Source organism: Eutrigla gurnardus (genome assembly GCF_963514095.1).
Source record: "Eutrigla gurnardus genome assembly, chromosome: 23".
NCBI classification, from domain to species: domain Eukaryota; kingdom Metazoa; phylum Chordata; class Actinopteri; order Perciformes; family Triglidae; genus Eutrigla; species Eutrigla gurnardus.
This window is the reverse complement of record NC_139934.1, coordinates 1783969-1804117: the sequence shown is the minus strand read 5'-3', so window position 1 is coordinate 1804117 and position 20149 is coordinate 1783969. Positions and strand designations below refer to the sequence as shown.

Here is a 20149-nt window from a genome sequence, read left to right as displayed (position 1 = left end):
CATTTCTAAATAAGTTCATTTACTTTTGTCAAATAAAAGTACCTTTTTGGTGCTTTATCTGTGTGTCGCCTCCCTCCTTGTTGCCACCTTAGAGCCAGGTGGTAACAATACCCAGACACGTTCACATGCATCGTGCAGCCGTCTTCCTCAGCTGGTCTGTGTATCTCCCAACATCACCCAAGAGCAAGCGTTATAAAGCGTTGATGAATGGAAAATCACAGCTGCAGCATCATCATAGTTTATAATTCCTCAGTGGATTTAGCAGGAGCATCTTCTCCAACAATGAAGAAACAGTTTAATATGTGTTTTATTTGTAATATGTTAAATACATGATGTTTTCTATTCTAATCTGTGTGTGCTCTGTGTTTCATGTTGATGGTTTTCACTGGACAGCAACTAGTTGCTCCAGTCACTAATGCATGTTCCTCAACACGACAAGGTTCAGTCTAAAGACAAAGCCATCCCGATATACTCCATTCATTTAAGTACATTTACACAAGCATGAATACATTTACAACAAGTACAAGGAGGAATGAACCTGACTGATTACAAACTGCTATGTTTTCATTCACATCTTTGCATCGACTCTGAATGTAATCACACCGCTTTGTGTTTGTTGTGAACAGTTTCAGAGACACAGAGACACTGATCCAGGCCAGACTGTAAACCCAGGATAAAGAGGTTCAGTGAATGTGGTGTTGAAGGTGTGGAGGTGGATCAGTTTGTTAGAGGAGACTCTGTAGAAGGTCAAAGTGCCAGCAGGACAGTCCAAGTACACTGCTAGCACACCAGAGGGGGGGGAGGAGGAGGAGGAGGAGGAGGAGGAGGAGATGTCTGTTCGCTCCTTTTTGTGATAGACAAAGTAACGACCATCATAACAACCCAGACTCCAGGACTGATCATTACTTCCAAACCTAGAGTCGTCTCCTCTCCTCTTGATTCCTCTGTAACTCACTGATATATAAACCCATCCTCTCCACTCGACCTCCCAGTAACAGCGACCAGTCAGACCGTCTCTACACAGCAGCTGAGGCCATGAGACAAATCTGTCTGGATGATCTGGATATGACTGGTCGTCGTACACACATGTCACCTTCCTGTTGTTGTAGTCCAGTTTGAGGTTTCTGCTGACTGTGTTTGTGTCCAGTTCCAGTTCACAGACATCTGATGGAGAGAACAAACACAATGCAGCTAAAGGTTATTGTTGGAGACAGTTGGGTGTTTTTTGTTTGTGTTTTAAAGCTTAATAAATATACTTTGGGTATTAGTATATGACATCACAAGGGGGCGGTAACTTGATGGTGATGGTCACGTCATACATTTCATTGATAAATAGACACCGGTGTGTAGTGGTGTGTGTTTTGTTGGATCGCAGAGAAAAACACAGTGTTGGGGAACTAGCAGGAGCAGATTCAGTTATTAATAGATCATTATTAATATCAATACTCAGTCTCAATATTAAGGAGTTTGTACTGAAATGCCAATAATTAATAACTATTAGAATATGAGTACAAAAAGTTGAAGGATTAGTGAATTCTTCACAGAGAAGAGGTTGATATCATTCATTCTTATACAACATTAATAAACACAGCAGTATGTTCATAAGGGGTTTATTAACAATGAACAAGAAACATACACTAAGTCCAAGTGGCCTATCTAACTAAATACTATACAAGTGTGTGTGTGTGTGTGTGTGTGTGTGTGTGTGAGCTGTGTTGTTTCTTTTCTTTCAGCTGAGGTAACAAACGCTTCATGTTAGAGAAAGCATTGGTTTTTATGTAACTGGGGGGGTTAGCTGCCCTTCCAACGTCTATGCCTCCTGGGAGTCTCTCAGATCACCAGGTGCGGGGCCACAATAATCAGAATTTACTCAGAAGTTACTCAGTACTCGAGTAGTTTTTTCACTAAATACTTTCTTACCTTTACTCTTCAGTAACTATTTGGAACTACTTTTTACTTCTTTACCTTTTGCAGTTTGGAAAACCAATCAAATGGTTCAGAATGCAGATAGAACCTTGTAATTCCAAGATGGTTTGTTGTTTTCTGAATATAAAAACTATATTTACAGAGCTTTGCTGGAGGCTTGGACCACCGGCAGCAGCCTCAGAAGAGCCTTCTCTGAAGCAGAGTATTCCTTCAGGTCAAACACGTCCAGATGTTTCTCTGATGACAGTAAGATGAAGACCAGAGCTGACCAATGACCAGGAGACAGTTTATTGGAGGAGAGACGTCCTGAAGTCAGATACTGTTGGATCTCCTCCACCAGAGAACGATCATTCAGTTCATTCAGACAGTGGAACAGGTTGATGCTTCTCTCTGGAGACAGATCCTCATTAACCTTCTCCTTGATGTACTGGACTGCTTCCTGATTGGTCTGTGAGCTACTTCCTGTCTGTGTCAGCAGACCTCGTAGGTGTTTCTGATTGGTCTCTAGTGACAGACCCAGAAGGAAGCGGAGGAACAGGTCCAGGTGTCCGTTTGGACTCTGTAAGGCCTTGTCCACAGCTCTCTGGTGCAGATGTGTTAGTTTAGGTTTGTTTATGGAGACTTTAGACCACCAGGAGGTTGTTGGTTCTTCTGCCATCAGATTGACACCAGAGTTGATGAAGGTCAGATGGACATGAAGAGCAGCCAGAAACTCCTGAACACTCAGATGGACGAAGCAGAACACCTGGTCCTGGTACAGTCCTCTCTCCTCTCTGAAGACCTGTGTGAACACTCCTGAGTACACTGAGGCTGCTTTGATATCGATGCCACACTCTGTCAGGTCTGGTTCATAGAAGATCAGGTTTCCTGTCTGCAGCTGCTCAAAAGCCAGTTTTCCTAGAGACTTAATCATCTTCCTGCTCTCTGGACTCCAGTGTGGATCCGTCTCAGCTCCTCCATCATACTTGACGTTCTTCAGTTTGGACTGAACCACCAGGAAGTGGATGTACATGTCGGTCAGGGTCTTGGGCAGCTCCCCTCCCTCCCTGGTCTTCAACACGTCCTCCAGAACTGTAGCAGTGATCCAGCAGAAGACCGGGATGTGGCACATGATGTGGAGGCTCCGTGAGGTCTTGATGTGGGCGATGATCCTGTTGGCCTGCTCCTCATCGCTGAACCTCTTCCTGAAGTAGTCCTCCTTCTGTGGGTCAGTGAACCCTCTGACCTCTGTCACCATGTCAACACACCCAGGAGGGATCTGATTGGCTGCTGCAGGTCTTGTGGTTATCCAGAGACGAGCAGAGGGAAGCAGTTTCCCCCTGATGAGGTTTGTCAGCAGCACTTGGACTGAGGTGGACTCTGTAACATCAGTCAGGATCTCGTTGTTGTGGAAGTCCAGAGGAAGTCGACACTCGTCCAGACCGTCAAAGATGAACACAACCTGGAACCCTTCAAACCTGCAGATTCCTGCTTCTTTGGTTCCAGGGAAGAAGTGATGAAGGAGTTCCACCAAGCTGAACTTCTTCTCTTTCAGCAGGTTCAGCTCTCTGAATGTGAATGGAAACGTGAACTGTATGTCCTGGTTGGCTTTGTCTTCAGCCCAGTCCAGAGTGAACTTCTGTGTTAACACTGTTTTCCCGATGCCAGCCACTCCCTTTGTCATCACTGTTCTGATTGGTTCATCCCTTCCAGGTGAGCCTTTAAAGATGTCTTCTTGTCTGATGGTTGTTTCTGGTCTGTCTGGTTTCCTGGATGCCGTTTCAATCTGTCTGACCTCATGTTCCTCATTGACCTCTGCAGTCCCTCCCTCTGTGACGTGGAGCTCCGTGTAGACCTGATTCAGGAGGGTTGGGTTTCCTGCTTTAGTGATGCCCTCAAACAAACACTGGAACTCCTTCTTGAGGTTAGACTTGAGTTTACGTTGGTACACTGGACCAGCGGTTCCTGGATAAACAACAAAGGAACCCAGTTAGTGGATCCTACAGACCCTTTTACAGTCTATGAACAAGCCATGTGTTAGAGACATGTATTCCTATAGTCCTCAGTATGAGTGACTTCATGAGCTTCTTTCATGATTAAATCAGAACTATTGGACACAAAATCAATCAGGTGCACCTGATGAAGCCAACAGAAGTCAAATAAAAGACATTTACAAGACAAACAGAACTGGAAGGATATATAACCCTTTGAACTGCAGCTGTAAAGCTCAGTGAGTCAGTCTAGAAATAAAGAGACTCTTGTATCGCCTCAATGTGCCGTTCTGGTTTTGAAAGGAAAATTCACCAGAATGAGATTTTTAAGGCAACAAAACAGAAACACTGACCTCAGGTGGCGTCTGCTGGTCACTACAACACATCACAATACAGCATCATAGAAAGAGACGGTATTGATGACGGTGTTGAAAATAGTACCGTTGGGATTTCTAAATATCCTGGTAGACCGTAATCCTCCACGCTGAGACGCCACCATTGAAAACATGGAGGTGTCTTCGTAGAAGCCTGTTTTAAATACATTTTTGTTTTCATCTACCAACACTGGAGTTATACGAGCTGAAAGTCACCAGTTAACACGGTCACTGGGTGAAGTGAAACACCTGTTCCTCTGAAACGGTCGTGATCCTGTCTGAACTCTGTAGAACTTGAGTCTGTTGGAATATCGATTCTGACATCCGAACACGTAACAAGCAGACATTTAGATGCTACTAACAGTTTAAATTCACTGTTTAAAGCTTCTAACTCGTCTGGATGGTTGAAGCAAAGCAACATAAACGTTGACATCATGCGTACGCATAATAATGATGATGTCAGCTGTAATCAGGTCTGTAGACAACCAGAGAACCTAAACATTGAAGTTGTGTGCAGCCTATTAGGAGAAATATGAAGTTCTTCATGTTGAATCCTTCTCTTCTTTCCACCATGTTAAATCTGTTAAAATCCTCTTACTGATCTGCAGACGGTCAGCCAGCTCCTCCTGCTTCATCCTCCTCAGGAAGTGCACTGTGATCTTCCGAAACGCCTCTCTGCTCCTCCACAACTCCTCGTCCTCACTCTCCAAGCATTCTGGGTAATCTGGACTCAAGACCTTCTGGATCTTCTTCAGCTCGTTCTTCACAAAAGTGCCGATGTTCTCCTCCAGCAGCTGGAACAGAAGGATAAACTGAACATGAACTCTAAAGAACCCAACATGGGATTCATGTGTGGGTCTGAGCAGCATGGAGACCACTAGAACCAGTTCAGCATTGAGTCTGTAGTTGATGTGGTTAATAGTGAAAGGAGAGCTTGTACATGTACTCACCATAAATATGGAGTCCAGGTCTGTTTGATGCTGCTGGGTCAACGGAACCTCTGAGATCTGCTGAACTCTGTGGAGAAAACCAAGTTAAGAGTCACTAAACCACAGACTGGAGATCAGAAGTGGACGTCGTCATGGTGACAACGCCTGTTGGTTTGTGGACTACGGTTTTGAAGCCTCGGATTCTGCACAAAGGGTGGATCTGATGAACACAAGCGGTAGAGCGGAACCCAGAGCAGCAACCTTACTGGATCTGGATCCATCTGGATTCTGGTGTGAAGCTGCTAACAAAGTTAGCTTCATAATTCAAGGTCAACTTTACAGCTAAGTGTTTAAGTCATCTTAGTAGCTAACTGCATTGGTAGTGTGGTAGCGACCTGTCAATCAGCAGGTAAGCCCCGCCCCCTAAAGCATCCCCTGCTTCCTGGTCTGGTGGACTCTAAATGGACCATAATGTACTAAATGAACATCATGCTGGATTGAAGAAGACTTGAAACTAGAGATTGAGACCATAAACTCATGTTTACAATGTTTACTGAGATAATACATCAAGAGAGAAGTAGGACCATTTTCTCATAGACTTCTATACAACCAGAGAGGAGTCGCCCCCTGGTGGCCAGCAGAGAGAAGTAGGACCATTTTCTCATAGACTTCTATACAACCAGAGAGGAGTCGCCCCCTGGTGGCCAGCAGAGAGAAGTAGGACCATTTTCTCATAGACTTCTATACAACCAGAGAGATTGACAGTTTAAGGCACTTCAGCTTTGGCTTCACTTTACAGAACTGGTCAGCTCTGATGTAAACCCACTTTAGCATATATTAGCTTAGCTTAGCTTGCAGTAGCTGTCACGTTAGCCAATTTAGCTTCTCACTGACTCTTAACTTTTCTCTGGCTGGTCTAGACCTGATTCATCCTCTAAGGAGGGTTCAGGTTCAGTTCTTACCTTCCATCATCAGCTTGGTCAGCTTTAAATCCAATATTGCGGGGCATAGACTGGTCACTCTTCATGGACACACAGCTGGGTCCAGGTCCAGGGGAGTCTGGTCTCTGCTGCTGCATCCTGATATATTAAATACAATATCAGATTCTAACTAGTTGAGCTTCATGAATCAGTTGGCTCTGTTTATCTTTATGTTGATGAGTCTTGCTCTAAGAGTTGATGCTAGTGTCAGAATCAATACTATAAATGGATCTGGGTCACATTACACCACGTTGTGGACCCGTGAACACCCGTCTTAGTGCTGGACTCAGCGTTTTGCTAGCATAATGTTAGCTTTGTGGTTTGTAGCTGTGCCTAAGAGTTCTATGAGCTGAGCGGACTAGAAATATCTCCCGTTGCCAAGTCGTATCTAAGGTCCGTCCTATTAACGGGAGCAGTGGACAATGTTTCCGTTGCATGAGAACCTTATGGGGTGACAATGATGTGGAAACGGAGTTATGACTCATGAAACAACTTTACATTTTGGTTGCAAAATCTCCACTGGGCGTCTGATGGTTCTGTCCTTCACGTAGTCCATTACCTCCTGATAATAGACACCTCCTCATGCATTATCAGTTACGTTAAAACCTGTAATAAGAGTCTGGTGGATATAAAGAGTCTTACTTAATACTCTACAACCTCCCTTGAGTGAGAGGAAGACGGTGCTCGAGTTTGGTGTTAGTTTGGAGTCTTTCTGTTCTTAGCTTAGCTTAGCCTGGCCGCTACTCTTCTATGTCATTAACTCTATACTTTTCCCGTCTATGAGTCTTTTCTTTCAAGAGGTTTTCTCCTCATTGTCTCTTTAAGGTTGGATTGTTTATTTCATATTCTGTAGTTTAATCCCAGTTAAAAAGGATTTAATTGGTCCTTTCTGTTCGAGCTTCAGGGAAACAAGAGACTGTCTGTCACTCATCGTGGTTCAGAAGACAGAACGGGTTGCAGGATTCAGGGCTGGTGGACTCTGAGTTACTGATTAAGGTGCTGGTCTAGACCTGATTCATCCTCTAATGAGAGTTCAGGTTCAGTTCTTACCTTCCATCAGCAGCTTGGTCACCTTTAAAGTTCATAAAGTCAGGCATAGACCGGTCACTCTTCATGGACACACAGCTGGGTCCAGGTCCAGGTCCAGGTCCAGGGGAGTCTGGTCTCTGCTGCTGCATCCTGATACAATAAATAGAATTTAAGAAATACTTTTACTATGATATTATCCCAATACAATATGATCATGATACATAGGTCACGATATGGAGGAAACCCCCCTTCCTATCTGCAATGTCATGAGTGGTGCAAATAAACATAAAACCATCCTGCTGTCAAACTAAGTAGTGTGAGGGGCAAGTTGCATTGTGGGAGATGTTTGGCAGTTCAGACCATCACATTATTCATTCAGCAAATGTTTCATGTGTGTAAATTACAAACCACTCAGGTGGAAGATTCCATCAGCTGTTGTGAGTTATTGTTGATCCACACTGTGTTTTTTTTCAGACCAACAGAGAAAAGATCTGAATTTCCAGTTAAACTTTCATTCCTTTCATATCAATATTTGAAGCTGATCAGCTGAAGTGTCAGCAGGTTACAGCGTCAGGTCCAGGTGTGTGTCAGCTTAATATTTAATCTGAATATTTATTTGACTTATCATCAAACTTTACTGCTTCTTCCTCTCAGACAACTAACCGTATTGAAGGCAATTAAAGCTTCTGGTCTCAGTGATTGTTCACCAAAGTGAAAACAAATGGATTCAACAGGAGAGTCGACACTAGATTCAGATCATCCCCGACATGGACTACAAAGGTCTGGACCAAGACCTGGGCCCTCATTTATAAAACTGTGCCATCAAGGTTCCAAGATGGCCACGAGCAGCAAAAAGCCAGCGTCTCTGCGCTCTCAAGCTAATAAAGAGGATAAAGAGGATGACTCTAATAAACATGAAGACATCCTACAAGCGATTGAGACAATGGAAAACAGAATCTCCAATAATATTAAAAGTTTGGAGGAGACGATCGCCGAAAAAGTTGCGGCTGCTGTTCGGGAAAAAATGGAGATAATCCGACAAGAATTCAAGGAGGATATTGTGGATCTTTACTGCCGTGTTAACAACCTGGAGGCGACCGTGAAGGATAACCCCCTTTTTGACCCTCAGTTCAGCTCAGAGGTGGGTGATTTTAGTGCACGTTTGAAAGTGTTGGAAGACGCCGCGGCTGCTACACCGGGCCCGAGCGCACCTGGAGTGAGGAGCAGTGATTTAGCGCTCAACGTGGTGATCAGAAATCTTCCACACAGAGTGAATGAAGTCACGCTGAACTCCGTGAACTGTTTAATTAAAGACGGACTTAAAATCAAAGACATTGAGTGCGTGTCCGCGGAAAGGAAACAGTCACGTAACAACAAACCGGGGGTTATAATCGCCAAGTTTGGTTGTCATGAACACAAGAAATCTGTAATGAGCAAAAAAGCAACATTACAGAAACATTCGGAGTACAAGAAGGTGTATATTAATCATGACATTGCCTTTGAACAGCGGGCTATTGAGTCCAGCTTCCATGCGATTTTAAAGGAAATCGGCACGGACAAACTCGCTGTCCGAGGCGGGCGTGTAGTTAACACGTCGGTCTGGTCAACACGCAGTAACACCGCAGCGGGGGGAGCAGCCCAGCGCTAGGTTTCATGCGGGTTTTGGAATGTACAAAGCTGGAACATCGATACATCATCAGAAAACAATAAAACACGTTCACAGTGTATTAAGCATCTGGGCTTGGATCTAATGGGAGTGGCAGAAACTCATCTGACTGGTGTGCAAGCTGCATCTGTTGCTGGATACAGGTGGTTTGGGCAGAACAGAACTAGACTGCATCATCGCGCTCGCTCTGGATCAGGGGGAGTGGGACTTTTTATTAGTGACAGAATGTGTACGGACTACAACTGTGAAATCCTTGATGACTCTGTGGAAGGTATATTATGGCTGAAGCTGACTGCTAAGCCCCACCTCAGTATAAACCATGTGTTTTCTGTTGCTGTTTGCTATTTACCACCAGCTAATTCCAGCAGGCAGGTTGATGCAGCAGACTTTTATGAGACCCTTCTTTCAAATGTATTTAGATTTCAGAAACTTGGTCCCTTTTGCATTATGGGTGATTTCAACAGCCGTTGTGCAAATGTACAGGATTATATTGAGGGGGTGGATGCAGTAGAAGAACGAAATATAGTGGATACAGTATCTAACTCTTATGGGGAATTATTTATTCAGTTTCTTATCAGTGCAAATTGTTGTATTTTAAACGGGAGGAATTACCTCAATAATGATTTTACATGTGTATCATCAAAAGGGTTATCAGTTGTTGATTATATAATAGTGCCTTATGAAATTTTGCACTGGTTTAGTGAATTTAGTGTAAATAGGAGTGAGGACCTCTTCACAGAGGCGGGCTGTGTCTCCACTATTGACACATCCAGAACTATTCCTGACCACTCTTGCCTTACATGCTCTATGGTTCTCCCTGCTGGACTAATATCTCCTTCCATGTGTACCACCCAGAGGAATGAGGATATGGTCTCATTCACTGTTTTTGATCTACCCAGCATTCCTGATCATTTTCTATCAAGTGCCTCATGTCAAACAGCACTGAGGGACTGTGCAGCACAGTTGGGGGATGTCACCGCTTGCCAGCTTGCCGTGGATGCTGTGTATACACAGTTCTGTGAAATTTTGAAAAAGGAGATGCAAGATCAGATCCCTCACAGAGATGTTGTTATTCAACATGGCTGTTCTAACAAAAAGAGGAGGAGTAAAAAAGTTAGGTGGACAGATCATCACTCCTCACTATGGAAGGCTTTATGCTCAGCGGAGAAGGAATGGATACTGTGCCCCCCTGGTCCAGCTAAGGCGCAGGCTAAAGCTGTAATGAAGGACATTCAGAAGCAGTTTGATCGTTCAGTCCAAGCTGCTAAAAGACGATACTGGAGATTACAGCAGGAAAACATCCAAGAACTAGTGAGTAACGACCCAAGGACCTTCTGGCAGCAGGTTAACCAGCTTGGTGTTGGCAGTGAACGCCGCCCAGAGATTCCCTGGGAGGTACTGAGGCCTGATGGGACTGTACAGACTGATAAATATGCTGTTTTAGAGACCTGGAGGTGTGAGTTTGCCGGTCTGTTTCAATCTAATAACCATTGTGACTCTTGTATCAGAGGTAGAGTTACTGCATATGCACATAACCAGGGCTCCTTCATGAATCAGCAAATTACAGAGCATGAAATCATAAAAGCTCTACAAGCAGCTAAAAAGGGTCAAGCTTATGGATATGACGGGGTGCCAGTTGATGTATTGAAAAATGGTAACACACTGAATATTTTAAATAGGCTCTTTAATTATTGTTTTTCAAATGGTGTGGTACCAGAGTTTTGGAAATATGGTATTATTAACCCCATCCCCAAAGCTGGGGGAAAAGACAACAGAATACCTCTAAACTATCGGGGAATCACTTTGACATCTTCTGTGTATAAACTGTTCTGTTCTGTGCTGTATAATCGTGTTGCCGAATGGGCAGAAGCTAACGATATTATAGCAGACGAGCAAAACGGGTTTAGAAAGAAACGGAGCTGCCTTGACCATATTGCTACTTTAACTACAATCATAGACACAAGGAAAAAGTTGAAGAAAGCTACTTTTTGTTCTTTTATAGATTTTTCTAAAGCTTTTGATCACATAGACCGAAACATGCTCTGGAATAAGTTGTCCGCATTAGGCCTACATGGCAACATGTTGAATTGTCTCATTGCTTTGTATGAAAATGTCAAATGTTGTGTTCGAGTTAATGGACGTCTCACAGATTGGTTTCCAGTTGATATTGGAGTTAAACAAGGATGTATTCTATCTCCTATTCTGTTTGCCATGTATATAAACGATCTGTCTCTAGCAATTAAGGCCTTAGATAAAGGTGTCTCTATTGGTAACGAAAAAATATCCATTCTGTTATATGCAGATGACATTGTTTTGATTTCTGAAACTGAGGAGGGGCTTCAGGAGATGCTTAATTTTGTTCATAGTTGGTGTCAGGACTGGAAATTGAATGTAAATCCTGATAAAACCAAGGTGGTGCACTTTAGAAATCCATCAATGCCCCTGTCTGAGTTTAGTTTCTCCTGCGGCTCGTTTACTTTGGCAACAGCTAAAGAGTATAAATATCTGGGTTTGATGTTAACAGAATTTCTAGATTATAATGAAACTGTCAAGAATGTAGCAATGCATGCGAATAGAGCCCTAGGTGCAATCATAGCTAAGTGTAAATGTATGGGTGGTTTTCCTTTTAAATGCTATACTAAATTGTTTGAATCCTTGGTCCTGCCTATTTTGACCTATGCTGCTGCTGTCTGGGGATACAAAAGTTATTCTCCTATTAATGCTGTGTTTAATAGAGCATGTAGATTCTATCTAGGTGTGGGTAAATACACCCCAAATGCTGCTATACAAGGTGACATGGGCTGGAAAACCCCATGGCAACATCAGTGGTCCTGTATTTTTAAAAACTGGCAAAGACTCTGTGGAATGTCTGACAGTCGATTATGTAAACGTGTTTTTCAGTGGGCGGCTCATTTGACAAATGTAAAAAATTATATGCAAACGGTAAAAACCTTTTTCAGTACTATGAATTTACCTCATCTTGCTTGTACAGATATGGTTTATTCTAGTAACGACCTTAAATGTTTTGATGTGGCTGTGTCAAAGGCAGATGAGGACTCATGGCTACAGTTAATAAATAAACCAGAAGGGAATAAATTACGCACCTACTGCCTATTTAAGGGTACATTTGAGACAGAGCATTATGTAAAGAATATACTTTCAAGACAACATAGAAGTTCCCTTGCTAAATTTAGATGTGGAGTCGCTCCTTTAGCGATAGAAACCGGTAGATACACAAACACCCCATTGGAGAGACGTTACTGTATTTTATGTGATTCTGGCTCCATTGAATCAGAAGCCCATGTTCTTTTGCACTGTGTTACTTATACGGACATTCGTGCTGATCTATTTAGTACACTTTCGAAGTTTTATTTTAATTTTAATGATTTTGATGATATGAATAAATTGTGTGTCATTTTAGCTGGTGAACATTGTATTAATGAATGTGCCAAAGCCTGCCACCTCATCCTCAATAGAAGACTGTCTCTTATGAGTTCCAGTTCATAAAATAATTGTTTTGCTTTGTTTTTTGTTTTTGTTTTTTTTGTTCGTTTGTTTTGTTTGTATGGTACTATAATGTGCATTTCTATTCATGTTTTTATTAGTTGGTGTCTCACAACTCTCTTTTTGAGTGGTCCCCAACACTTTTAATTTTGTCAAGGGGGAACGGGTCATTTTGTAATCAATACTGTATTTTTATATTGGATTTTTATTGTGTGTTGTGGAGTGACACCGAAATAAAGCTTATCTATCTATCTATCTATCTTTATAAAACTGTGCGTAGGATCCTAACTAAAAGTGTACGTACGCCAAAAAGCCAAAGTTTGCGTGCGCCAAACAAAAATCTGATTTATAAAACTGTGCGCACGCAAGCTGTACGCAATGTTCCCTTTATAAATCACAGGATCACCTACAAGTGTGCGTACCTGAGTCCCGCCCTGTACACGCCCACATTTTACTATGTTAATGAGCCGGCATGCAATCGTTTCCGTGTGGTGAATCACGGCGACAGGTCAGGAAAAAGCAAAGAAACGTAACTTTTCAGAAACGGAGAAAGAGACACTTGTTGGGGAGGTGGAGGCCCGGACAATAATTTAATTTAGTGGCCACAGCAGCGGGATCACGAATAAAAAGACGCAGTGCGAAGGCAACACATTGCTGCTGCAGTCAACGGCGTCAGCTGGACGGAGCGGACGGTGATCTGAAGGTAAATGACATCTTTCTGCTCCTAACATGGATTTAATGTATTGCTAGAGTATTTGAGGAGGTTTGATTTTGATGTGACTTTGACGGGGATTGTGTCTGAAAAGGAGGGAGAAACAGACGCGACTGAGACCAGAGGGATAAGGGTGAACAGATTTTAAACTTTTATTGTATATAAAACAAAACGTTCAATAGTTTTTGTCCTTCCAGAGTCTGCAGCGTGTGGCGTAGAGGAGGGTGATGTGAGGAGGGTGATGTGAGGAGGGTGACGGTGAGGAGCGTGATGTGAGGAGGGTGATGTGAGGAGGGTGACGGTGAGGAGGGTGACGGTGAGGAGGGTGATGTGAGGAGGGTGATGTGAGGAGGGTGACGGTGAGGAGGGTGATGTGAGGAGGGTGATGTGAGGAGGGTGACGGTGAGGAGAGTGACGGTGAGGAGGGTGATGTGAGGAGGGTGATGTGAGGAGGGTGACGGTGAGGAGGGTGATGTGAGGAGGGTGATGTGAGGAGGGTGACGTGAGGAGGGTGACGGTGAGGAGGGTGACGGTGAGGAGGGTGACGGTGAGGAGGGTGATGTGAGGAGGGTGATGTGAGGAGGGTGACGGTGAGGAGGGTGATGTGAGGAGGGTGATGTGAGGAGGGTGACGTGAGGAGGGTGACGTGAGGAGGGTGATGTGAGGAGGGTGACGTGAGGAGGGTGATGTGAGGAGGGTGATGTGAGGAGGGTGACGGTGAGGAGGGTGATGTGAGGAGGGTGACGTGAGGAGGGTGACGTGAGGAGGGTGACGTGAGGAGGGTGATGTGAGGAGGGTGACGTGAGGAGGGTGATGTGAGGAGGGTGATGTGAGGAGGGTGACGGTGAGGAGGGTGACGGTGAGGAGGGTGATGTGAGGAGGGTGACGTGAGGAGGGTGATGTGAGGAGGGTGACGGTGAGGAGGGTGATGTGAGGAGGGTGACGGTGAGGAGGGTGACGGTGAGGAGGGTGATGTGAGGAGGGTGACGGTGAGGAGGGTGACGGTGAGGAGGGTGATGTGAGGAGGAATGGCACATCAAGCGGTCGGGTGAGCACTGATGCCGTCCTGCAACTTCAGCGAGACACAATCACCGCCATCAACAACGTTGCAGATGAGCTACAGCAAACGCGCACTGTGATTAATAAAATAATACGTTTACAATGAACATTGATTGTTGTCTTCCTTATATTACAAACGCAGCATGACATCCTCACGGATTCTTGCGCCCTGTTGATACCCCTCCAGTCGGGCAGGGGGCCGAGGCTCATCATGCTGGGGACTCTACCACCTTTGCCGGGTGGTAGATTCTGCCTCCTGAAGTTCGGTAAAGTTGCGCTCTCCACGCTCCACGACTGAGCGCGCACGAGCGTGCCACTCATTATAGCGCATTTCCTCTGCGCTCTGGTGGTTTAAAAACGAGGATAAGTGTAACAATTATACGATGGCTTAATGGCTGTATGTATGTGTGTTGATGATATATGCACATAAATAAGGAGAATATTTAGTTATTCCCGCTGTGTTCTACAGGGATCTAATGGAAGGTATTTATACTGTATTACATGCATTTGGGCCGTCTGCTCCTCCTGCGGTGACAGCGCTGATTCAATATTTCAAAATGATTTTGATTTAAGATACAAGTCAGATTTTAAAAGAAGGTGTTAATATGAAAAAAACGATCACTCATTAAAAGCGTCAAAAACATTGCTGGAGTTCATCATGATAACGCAGATCTAACGTATGATATGGAGTGTAATTAAATGTGTGCGAGTCATCAAAAATATATAGTTCTTCTCAGGTTTACTGCTGGTTCCCTTCCAGTCTCCAGAATGAGCGTACCGGTACGCATGCCTCAGAGTTTGCTTACGGGTACGCACACTTTCCCCTCAAGTTTGGTTTTTATACATCACAACATTTGCGTGGAAAGTGGCGTACGCACGTTTCCAGCCCCGTTTTATGCGTACGCAAGCTTTATAAATGAGGGCCCAGGTATGTGTCATGAAAACTGTGTGTGTGAACTGAGGACAGACCTTCACAGTGTGGACTCTCCAGACCAGCAGACAGCAGCTTCACTCCTGAATCCTGCAGGTCGTTGGTACTCAGGTCCAGGTCTCTTAGACTGGAGGACTGGGAGCTGAGAACTGAGGACAGACCTTCACAGCTTCTCTCTGAGAGCTTACAGCCACTGAGTCTGAAGAGGAACCAGAAATTAGTGATGAAACAATTACAAACAACTGTTCATCCCCTCAGGTTCTAACTGACATTATTATCCTAATGAAGTTAATGATGTTTAACATGTTTGTTCATCAGGTTATTGTTGCAGCTGGGTGGCGTATTAGGCTCCATGGTGAGGTTAACGTCACACTGTGCCATCTGTTTATTTCTGTCTGAGTCTTCTTTCAAGACTCTCACTGACTCCGTTTCACCAATCAAACGCAGCCAGGCAGTCACATGACGGCACACAAACTCTCCACGCCCGGTTATAGATAGAACTCTTTTAACGTGTTTTAATTCTAAATCCTTGTCATTCAGAGACAAATGTGCAGAAATATGCAAGTGTATGTGCAATCATTTATGGAGGAGTCACAATATACCGCCCACTTTTTGAAATCCCCCGACTTTTACCGTCTAAAGTCAGTGAATCTGTCGATCCTATTTAAGTTTCACTTTCAGTTGTGAATCAGTTCCTTTCTGAATGTTTCTGATGTGAGATTCTGTTTGTAGCTGCTCATCACGCAGATTCTTGTGGGTCGAGTCATTCTTATGTCGACAAAACTCAGAGAAAAGTTACAATAAATGTCTTCAACATGACTATCCATCACTGTGTGTGTGTGTGTGTGTGTGTGTGTGTGTGTATATGTGTGTGTGTGAGTGTGTGTGTGTGTGTGTGTGTGTGTGTGTGTGTGTGTAACTGTCTAAAACACAGCAGAAAGTAGGACTAGCTTGTGTTCATTTAACGTCATGTGACTCGTGAGTGGTGGCACGAGCCCTAGCAGTAGCGTACCTTCTGTTGGGGAGATGGGTCCGTGAACGCTGCGGCCATCAGACTTTCGTGTTGAAGTCGACACCCGGAAAACGGATAACGAGTCGTTTCCCGTTCTATTTCATCCTTACTGACCGCCAGAGGCGGTGCTTAAAGCACTGGATATCTCCACCTCGCGCATGCGCATTTCGAGTACCAATAACAACATAGTCACCTGTGACCCCCACGTGACACCGGGAGGGCTATATCTTCCGGTGTCGTAAGAGGATCTGTTCCTTTTCATCTTCTCGCTGCGCATGTACCGTGTTGCACTTAGTGCTGAGAAGGAACTTGGAAACTCTTGCTAACAGCTGGCCGCGCGCAGCCTCGTGACGACAGTCGGAGCCGCGGGCAACCCGTCCTCCAGAGGCTGTGGCTAGCTGATCTTCGTCTGAGACCAGACCAGCGTGGAGTCAGGTTGGTGGCGGCGTTTGTTGGTGAGGCAGTGTTTTCGCTCCCGATCCTAGCACTCGTTGGCCTCCTTGCTCTCAATGTTATTGTTGTTGCTTACTGGTGAAGGCAGTGTTCTCGCTCCCGCTCCCGGTAACGCTATTATTTGGCTTTTGTTTAGCAGCAGCGCTTACGCTCACAGCTAATTGTCCTTGGTTTGTTGCTTACTGGTGAAGGCAGTGTTCTCGCTCCCGCTCCCGGTAACGCTATTATTTGACTTTTGTTTAGCAGCAGCGCTTACGCTCACAGCTAATTGTCCTTGATTGGTTGCTTGCTGGTGAAGGCAGTGTTCTCACTCCCGCTCCCGGTAACGCTATTATTTGACTTTTGTTTAGCAGCAGCGCTTACGCTCACAGCTAATTGTCCTTGGTTTGTTGCTTACTGGTGAAGGCAGTGTTCTCGCTCCCGCTCCCGGTAACGCTATTATTTGACTTTTGTTTAGCAGCAGCGCTTACGCTCACAGCTAATTGTCCTTGGTTTGTTGCTTACTGGTGAAGGCAGTGTTCTCGCTCCCGCTCCCGGTAACGCTATTATTTGACTTTTGTTTAGCAGCAGCGCTTACGCTCACAGCTAATTGTCCTTGGTTGGTTGCTTACTGGTGAAGGCAGTGTTCTCGCTCCCGCTCCCGGTAACGCTATTATTTGACTTTGTTTAGCAGTAGCGCTTACGCTCACAGCTAATTAGTGTCTGGTTATTTGCTGGTGACGCACGCTCCCAGTAACACTATTATTGGCTATAGGAAGGAGGTGATGGCCCATCCATGTGTCGCCTGTGCGGCTCCTCTTGAGTCTGAGGACGGTCATGACCGCTGCCCTCCTTGCCTCGGCCTCGAACATTTGAGAGAGGGCCTCACTGACAGTGCCTGTATGAACTGTGGCCTCCTGCCTTGGGTGCTCAGGGTCGCTAGGCTGGCAGAGTTGGAGCGTCGGGAGACAGCTGACGATCCCTCCGCTTTGACGAGTCTCCCTCCACATCAGTCCCGCCGTTGTCGGCCTCGACACGAGGGAGCTGCGGCCATGGGTGCCCCCCCCAAGAAAAAGGGGAAGGGCGGGCTGTCCTCCAAGGTGGACGGTTTGACGGCCGACATGGAGCAGATGAAGGCGCTCCTCCTGGCCCTTCAGCCTGGGGCTGGTCGGGGGCCGGCTGGGCTACAGCCTGACCCCCCCTCGGAGGATGCGCCTATGCTGGACGATGCCCTGTCGCTGGCGGCTTCGTCTAGCCTGTTCCGGGAGGCCGTTACGGAGGACGACACCTCCCACACTTTGGGGGAGGCCTCCTGCTCCTCTGCTCGGAGCTCTCTGCAGGGGGCAGCAGACACCTCTATCGGGGCCATCATGCGCATGGCTCTTGCTCGCCTACAGCTGGATGTGCCACAGACAGACGCGGCTCAGGCTAGCGCCTTTTTCAGGCGCAGCCCTGCCCCGACCGCACTCACTGTTCCTCCTTCAGAGGAGTACTTGAAGGAGCTTCATGCGTGTTGGAGGGACACCAGGGCCCTTTCCCATCCGTCCTCAGACGCCCGGACCTTGGCTGCCATGCATGATGCGGCACAGGTTGGGCTAGGCCGCATGGCGCCAGTTGAGCCTGCCATCGCGGCCCTCATTTTGGCTCCTGATGAGGCTTTGAGGCCGGATGCCAGGTGTCCCCGGCCTCAGTGCAGGGTCACGGACGACCTTCTCACAAAGGCCTATGATGCTGCGGCACGCATGGGTCGGATTGGCAATTCCCTTTCCCACCTACTGCTGGGCCTTTCTACCTCTCTGCAGCAGGCGCAGATTGATCCGTCGCTGCAGAGTCTGAGCGATGCCTCGTTACAGGCATTTGCCCTCATGTCGAGGGAGTTGGGGCGCACAATGTCCACCATTGTCCAGACTCGCCGCCAGGTTTGGCTCGCTCAGTCGCCCCTGTCGGAGTCGTGTAGGAAGGTTCTTCGGGCTGTGCCGGTAGAACCTGGGGAGCTCTTTGGTTCTGCTGCCCTGGAGGCGCTGGAGAGAGCTGCCCAGGCTACTCAGACCAGGCAGCGGCTATCCGGTCTACGCAGGAGTGTGTCCGCTCCTAGCAGGCCCAGGGGCCCCTCGGCTGTCCCCCGGCAGCGCTCTCAGCCACCTGGTTACCCTGGTGGCCTGCGGAGGTCTCAGCGGCCTGCTCAGCAGCCTGTGGATGACTTTCGGCCCCCCGGGCGCCTACCTTCCCGGCAGCCTCGTGCCCCGCAGCCTGACCGTCGCCCCCCCAGAGCCTCGAGAGGCGGGGGGGGCAGGCGCTAGGGCCACGGGGCCGGTCGTCGGATGTTTTTCCCAACAGCAGCTCAGTTACTGGGCTGCCTGTACTTCAGACCCCTGGGTGGTTTCCACCCTAACCCAGGGGTACGAATTGCAGTTCCGACGCCGGCCCCTAGCCTTCAGCCGGGTCAAAACGACGGTTGTCAGCGACCCGGCGAAGGCCTTAGCTCTAAGCCAGGAGTTGTCCGCCCTCCTGGCCAAGGGTGCGATCGAGCCAGTGGACCCTCTGCTACACCCCAGGGGGTTCTACTCCAGGTACTTTCTGGTGGCAAAGAAAGGTGGCGGATTTCGCCCCATTCTCGACCTGAGGGGACTCAACAGGTTCCTGAAGGTGCTCCCATTTCACATGCTGACCACGTCAGACACGCTTCGTGTGGTGACCAGGGGGGAGTGGTTCACCACTGTAGATCTGAAGGATGCGTACTTCCATGTCCCAATTGCGTCGCACCATCGACGCTTCCTGGGATTTGCTTTTCGCGGCCGGCATTTTCAGTTCAGGGTTCTTCCCTTTGGCCTCTCCCTCTCCCCGCGGGTGTTCACCAGGGTTGTCTCGGCAGCTCTGGCACCCCTGCAGAAGCAGGGCATGAAGGTTCTGCCATATTTGGACGACTGGTTGGTCTGTGCACCATCCCAGTGTCTGGTGGCCCAGGATACGGCTCGGCTGCTTCAGCACGTGGCCCGGCTGGGCCTGACAGTAAACTTTCCCAAGAGTGTCCTGGACCCATCCCAACGGGTAGTATACCTGGGGATGGTCCTGGACTCAGTCACTATGAGGGCGTATCTGTCGCCTCGGCGTGTAGACGACATCCTCCTCCGCCTTCCCCTCTTCAGGGGTGGCAGGATGGTGCCATTCCTTCGGTTCCTCCAGCTCCTGGGCAAACTGACAGCTGCTTCAGCTGTGGTGCCGTTGGGCTTGCTGTCTCTGCGCCCACTACAGATGTGGCTGAACAGCCTCCACTTGGACCCCAAGTGGCATGGCTACCGGAAGGTCAGGGTGTCTCGGCGGTGCCTCATTTCTCTGTCCCCATGGAGACAGAGGTCATTTCTGTCTGTGGGTGTACCCCTGGGCGCCATCCCATCCCGCCGGGAGATGGTCACGCACCGACGCTTGCCTCTCGGGGTGGGGCGCGGTGTGGCAGGGCAGGACTGCCCAGGGGCAGTGGCCGGCCCAGCACCACACGCATATCAATGCGCTAGAGCTCCGTGCTGTGCATCTGGCGCTTGTCCACTTTCTGCCTCACCTGTTGGGCAAGCATGTGCTGGTTCGTTCGGACAACATGTCCACTGTTGCCCAGATCAACCACCAAGGG

The 20149-nt window shown here is 47.1% G+C and overlaps 1 protein-coding gene across 2 annotated transcripts; it reads right to left on the bottom strand.

The window, feature by feature from the left end:
- Nucleotides 1-1724: 1724 nt before the first annotated feature.
- Nucleotides 1725-16159, bottom strand: LOC311008814 (NLR family CARD domain-containing protein 3-like). Of its 2 annotated transcripts, XM_084002720.1 has the most exons (7): nucleotides 16093-16149; nucleotides 15119-15279; nucleotides 7230-7358; nucleotides 6162-6278; nucleotides 5221-5287; nucleotides 4869-5064; nucleotides 1725-3870 (listed from the first exon to the last, which is right to left on the bottom strand). In XM_084002720.1, the coding sequence occupies exons 3-7, from the start codon at nucleotides 7355-7357 to the stop codon at nucleotides 2063-2065; spliced, it is 2316 nt and encodes a 771-aa protein (XP_083858846.1). In that variant the 5' UTR covers nucleotide 7358; nucleotides 15119-15279; nucleotides 16093-16149; the 3' UTR covers nucleotides 1725-2062. The 2 variants fall into 2 exon arrangements, with proteins under 2 accessions (XP_083858846.1, XP_083858847.1); XM_084002721.1 differs by lacking the exon at nucleotides 15119-15279 and having other exon boundaries at nucleotides 16093-16159.
- Between the last annotated feature and the right edge of the window lie 3990 nt (nucleotides 16160-20149).

Excerpts from the sequence above, each read along its gene's own strand:
- LOC311008814 (XM_084002721.1), bottom strand. The coding sequence starts at position 7,357 with ATGCAGCAGCAGAGACCAGACTCCCCTGGACCTGGACCTGGACCTGGA. Across the intron at positions 5,288-6,161 it reads GACCAAGCTGATGATGGAAG|AGTTCAGCAGATCTCAGAGG; the intron begins GTAAGAACTGAA and ends TTTTCTCCACAG. Across the intron at positions 3,871-4,868 it reads GGCTGACCGTCTGCAGATCA|GAACCGCTGGTCCAGTGTAC; the intron begins GTAAGAGGATTT and ends TTGTTTATCCAG.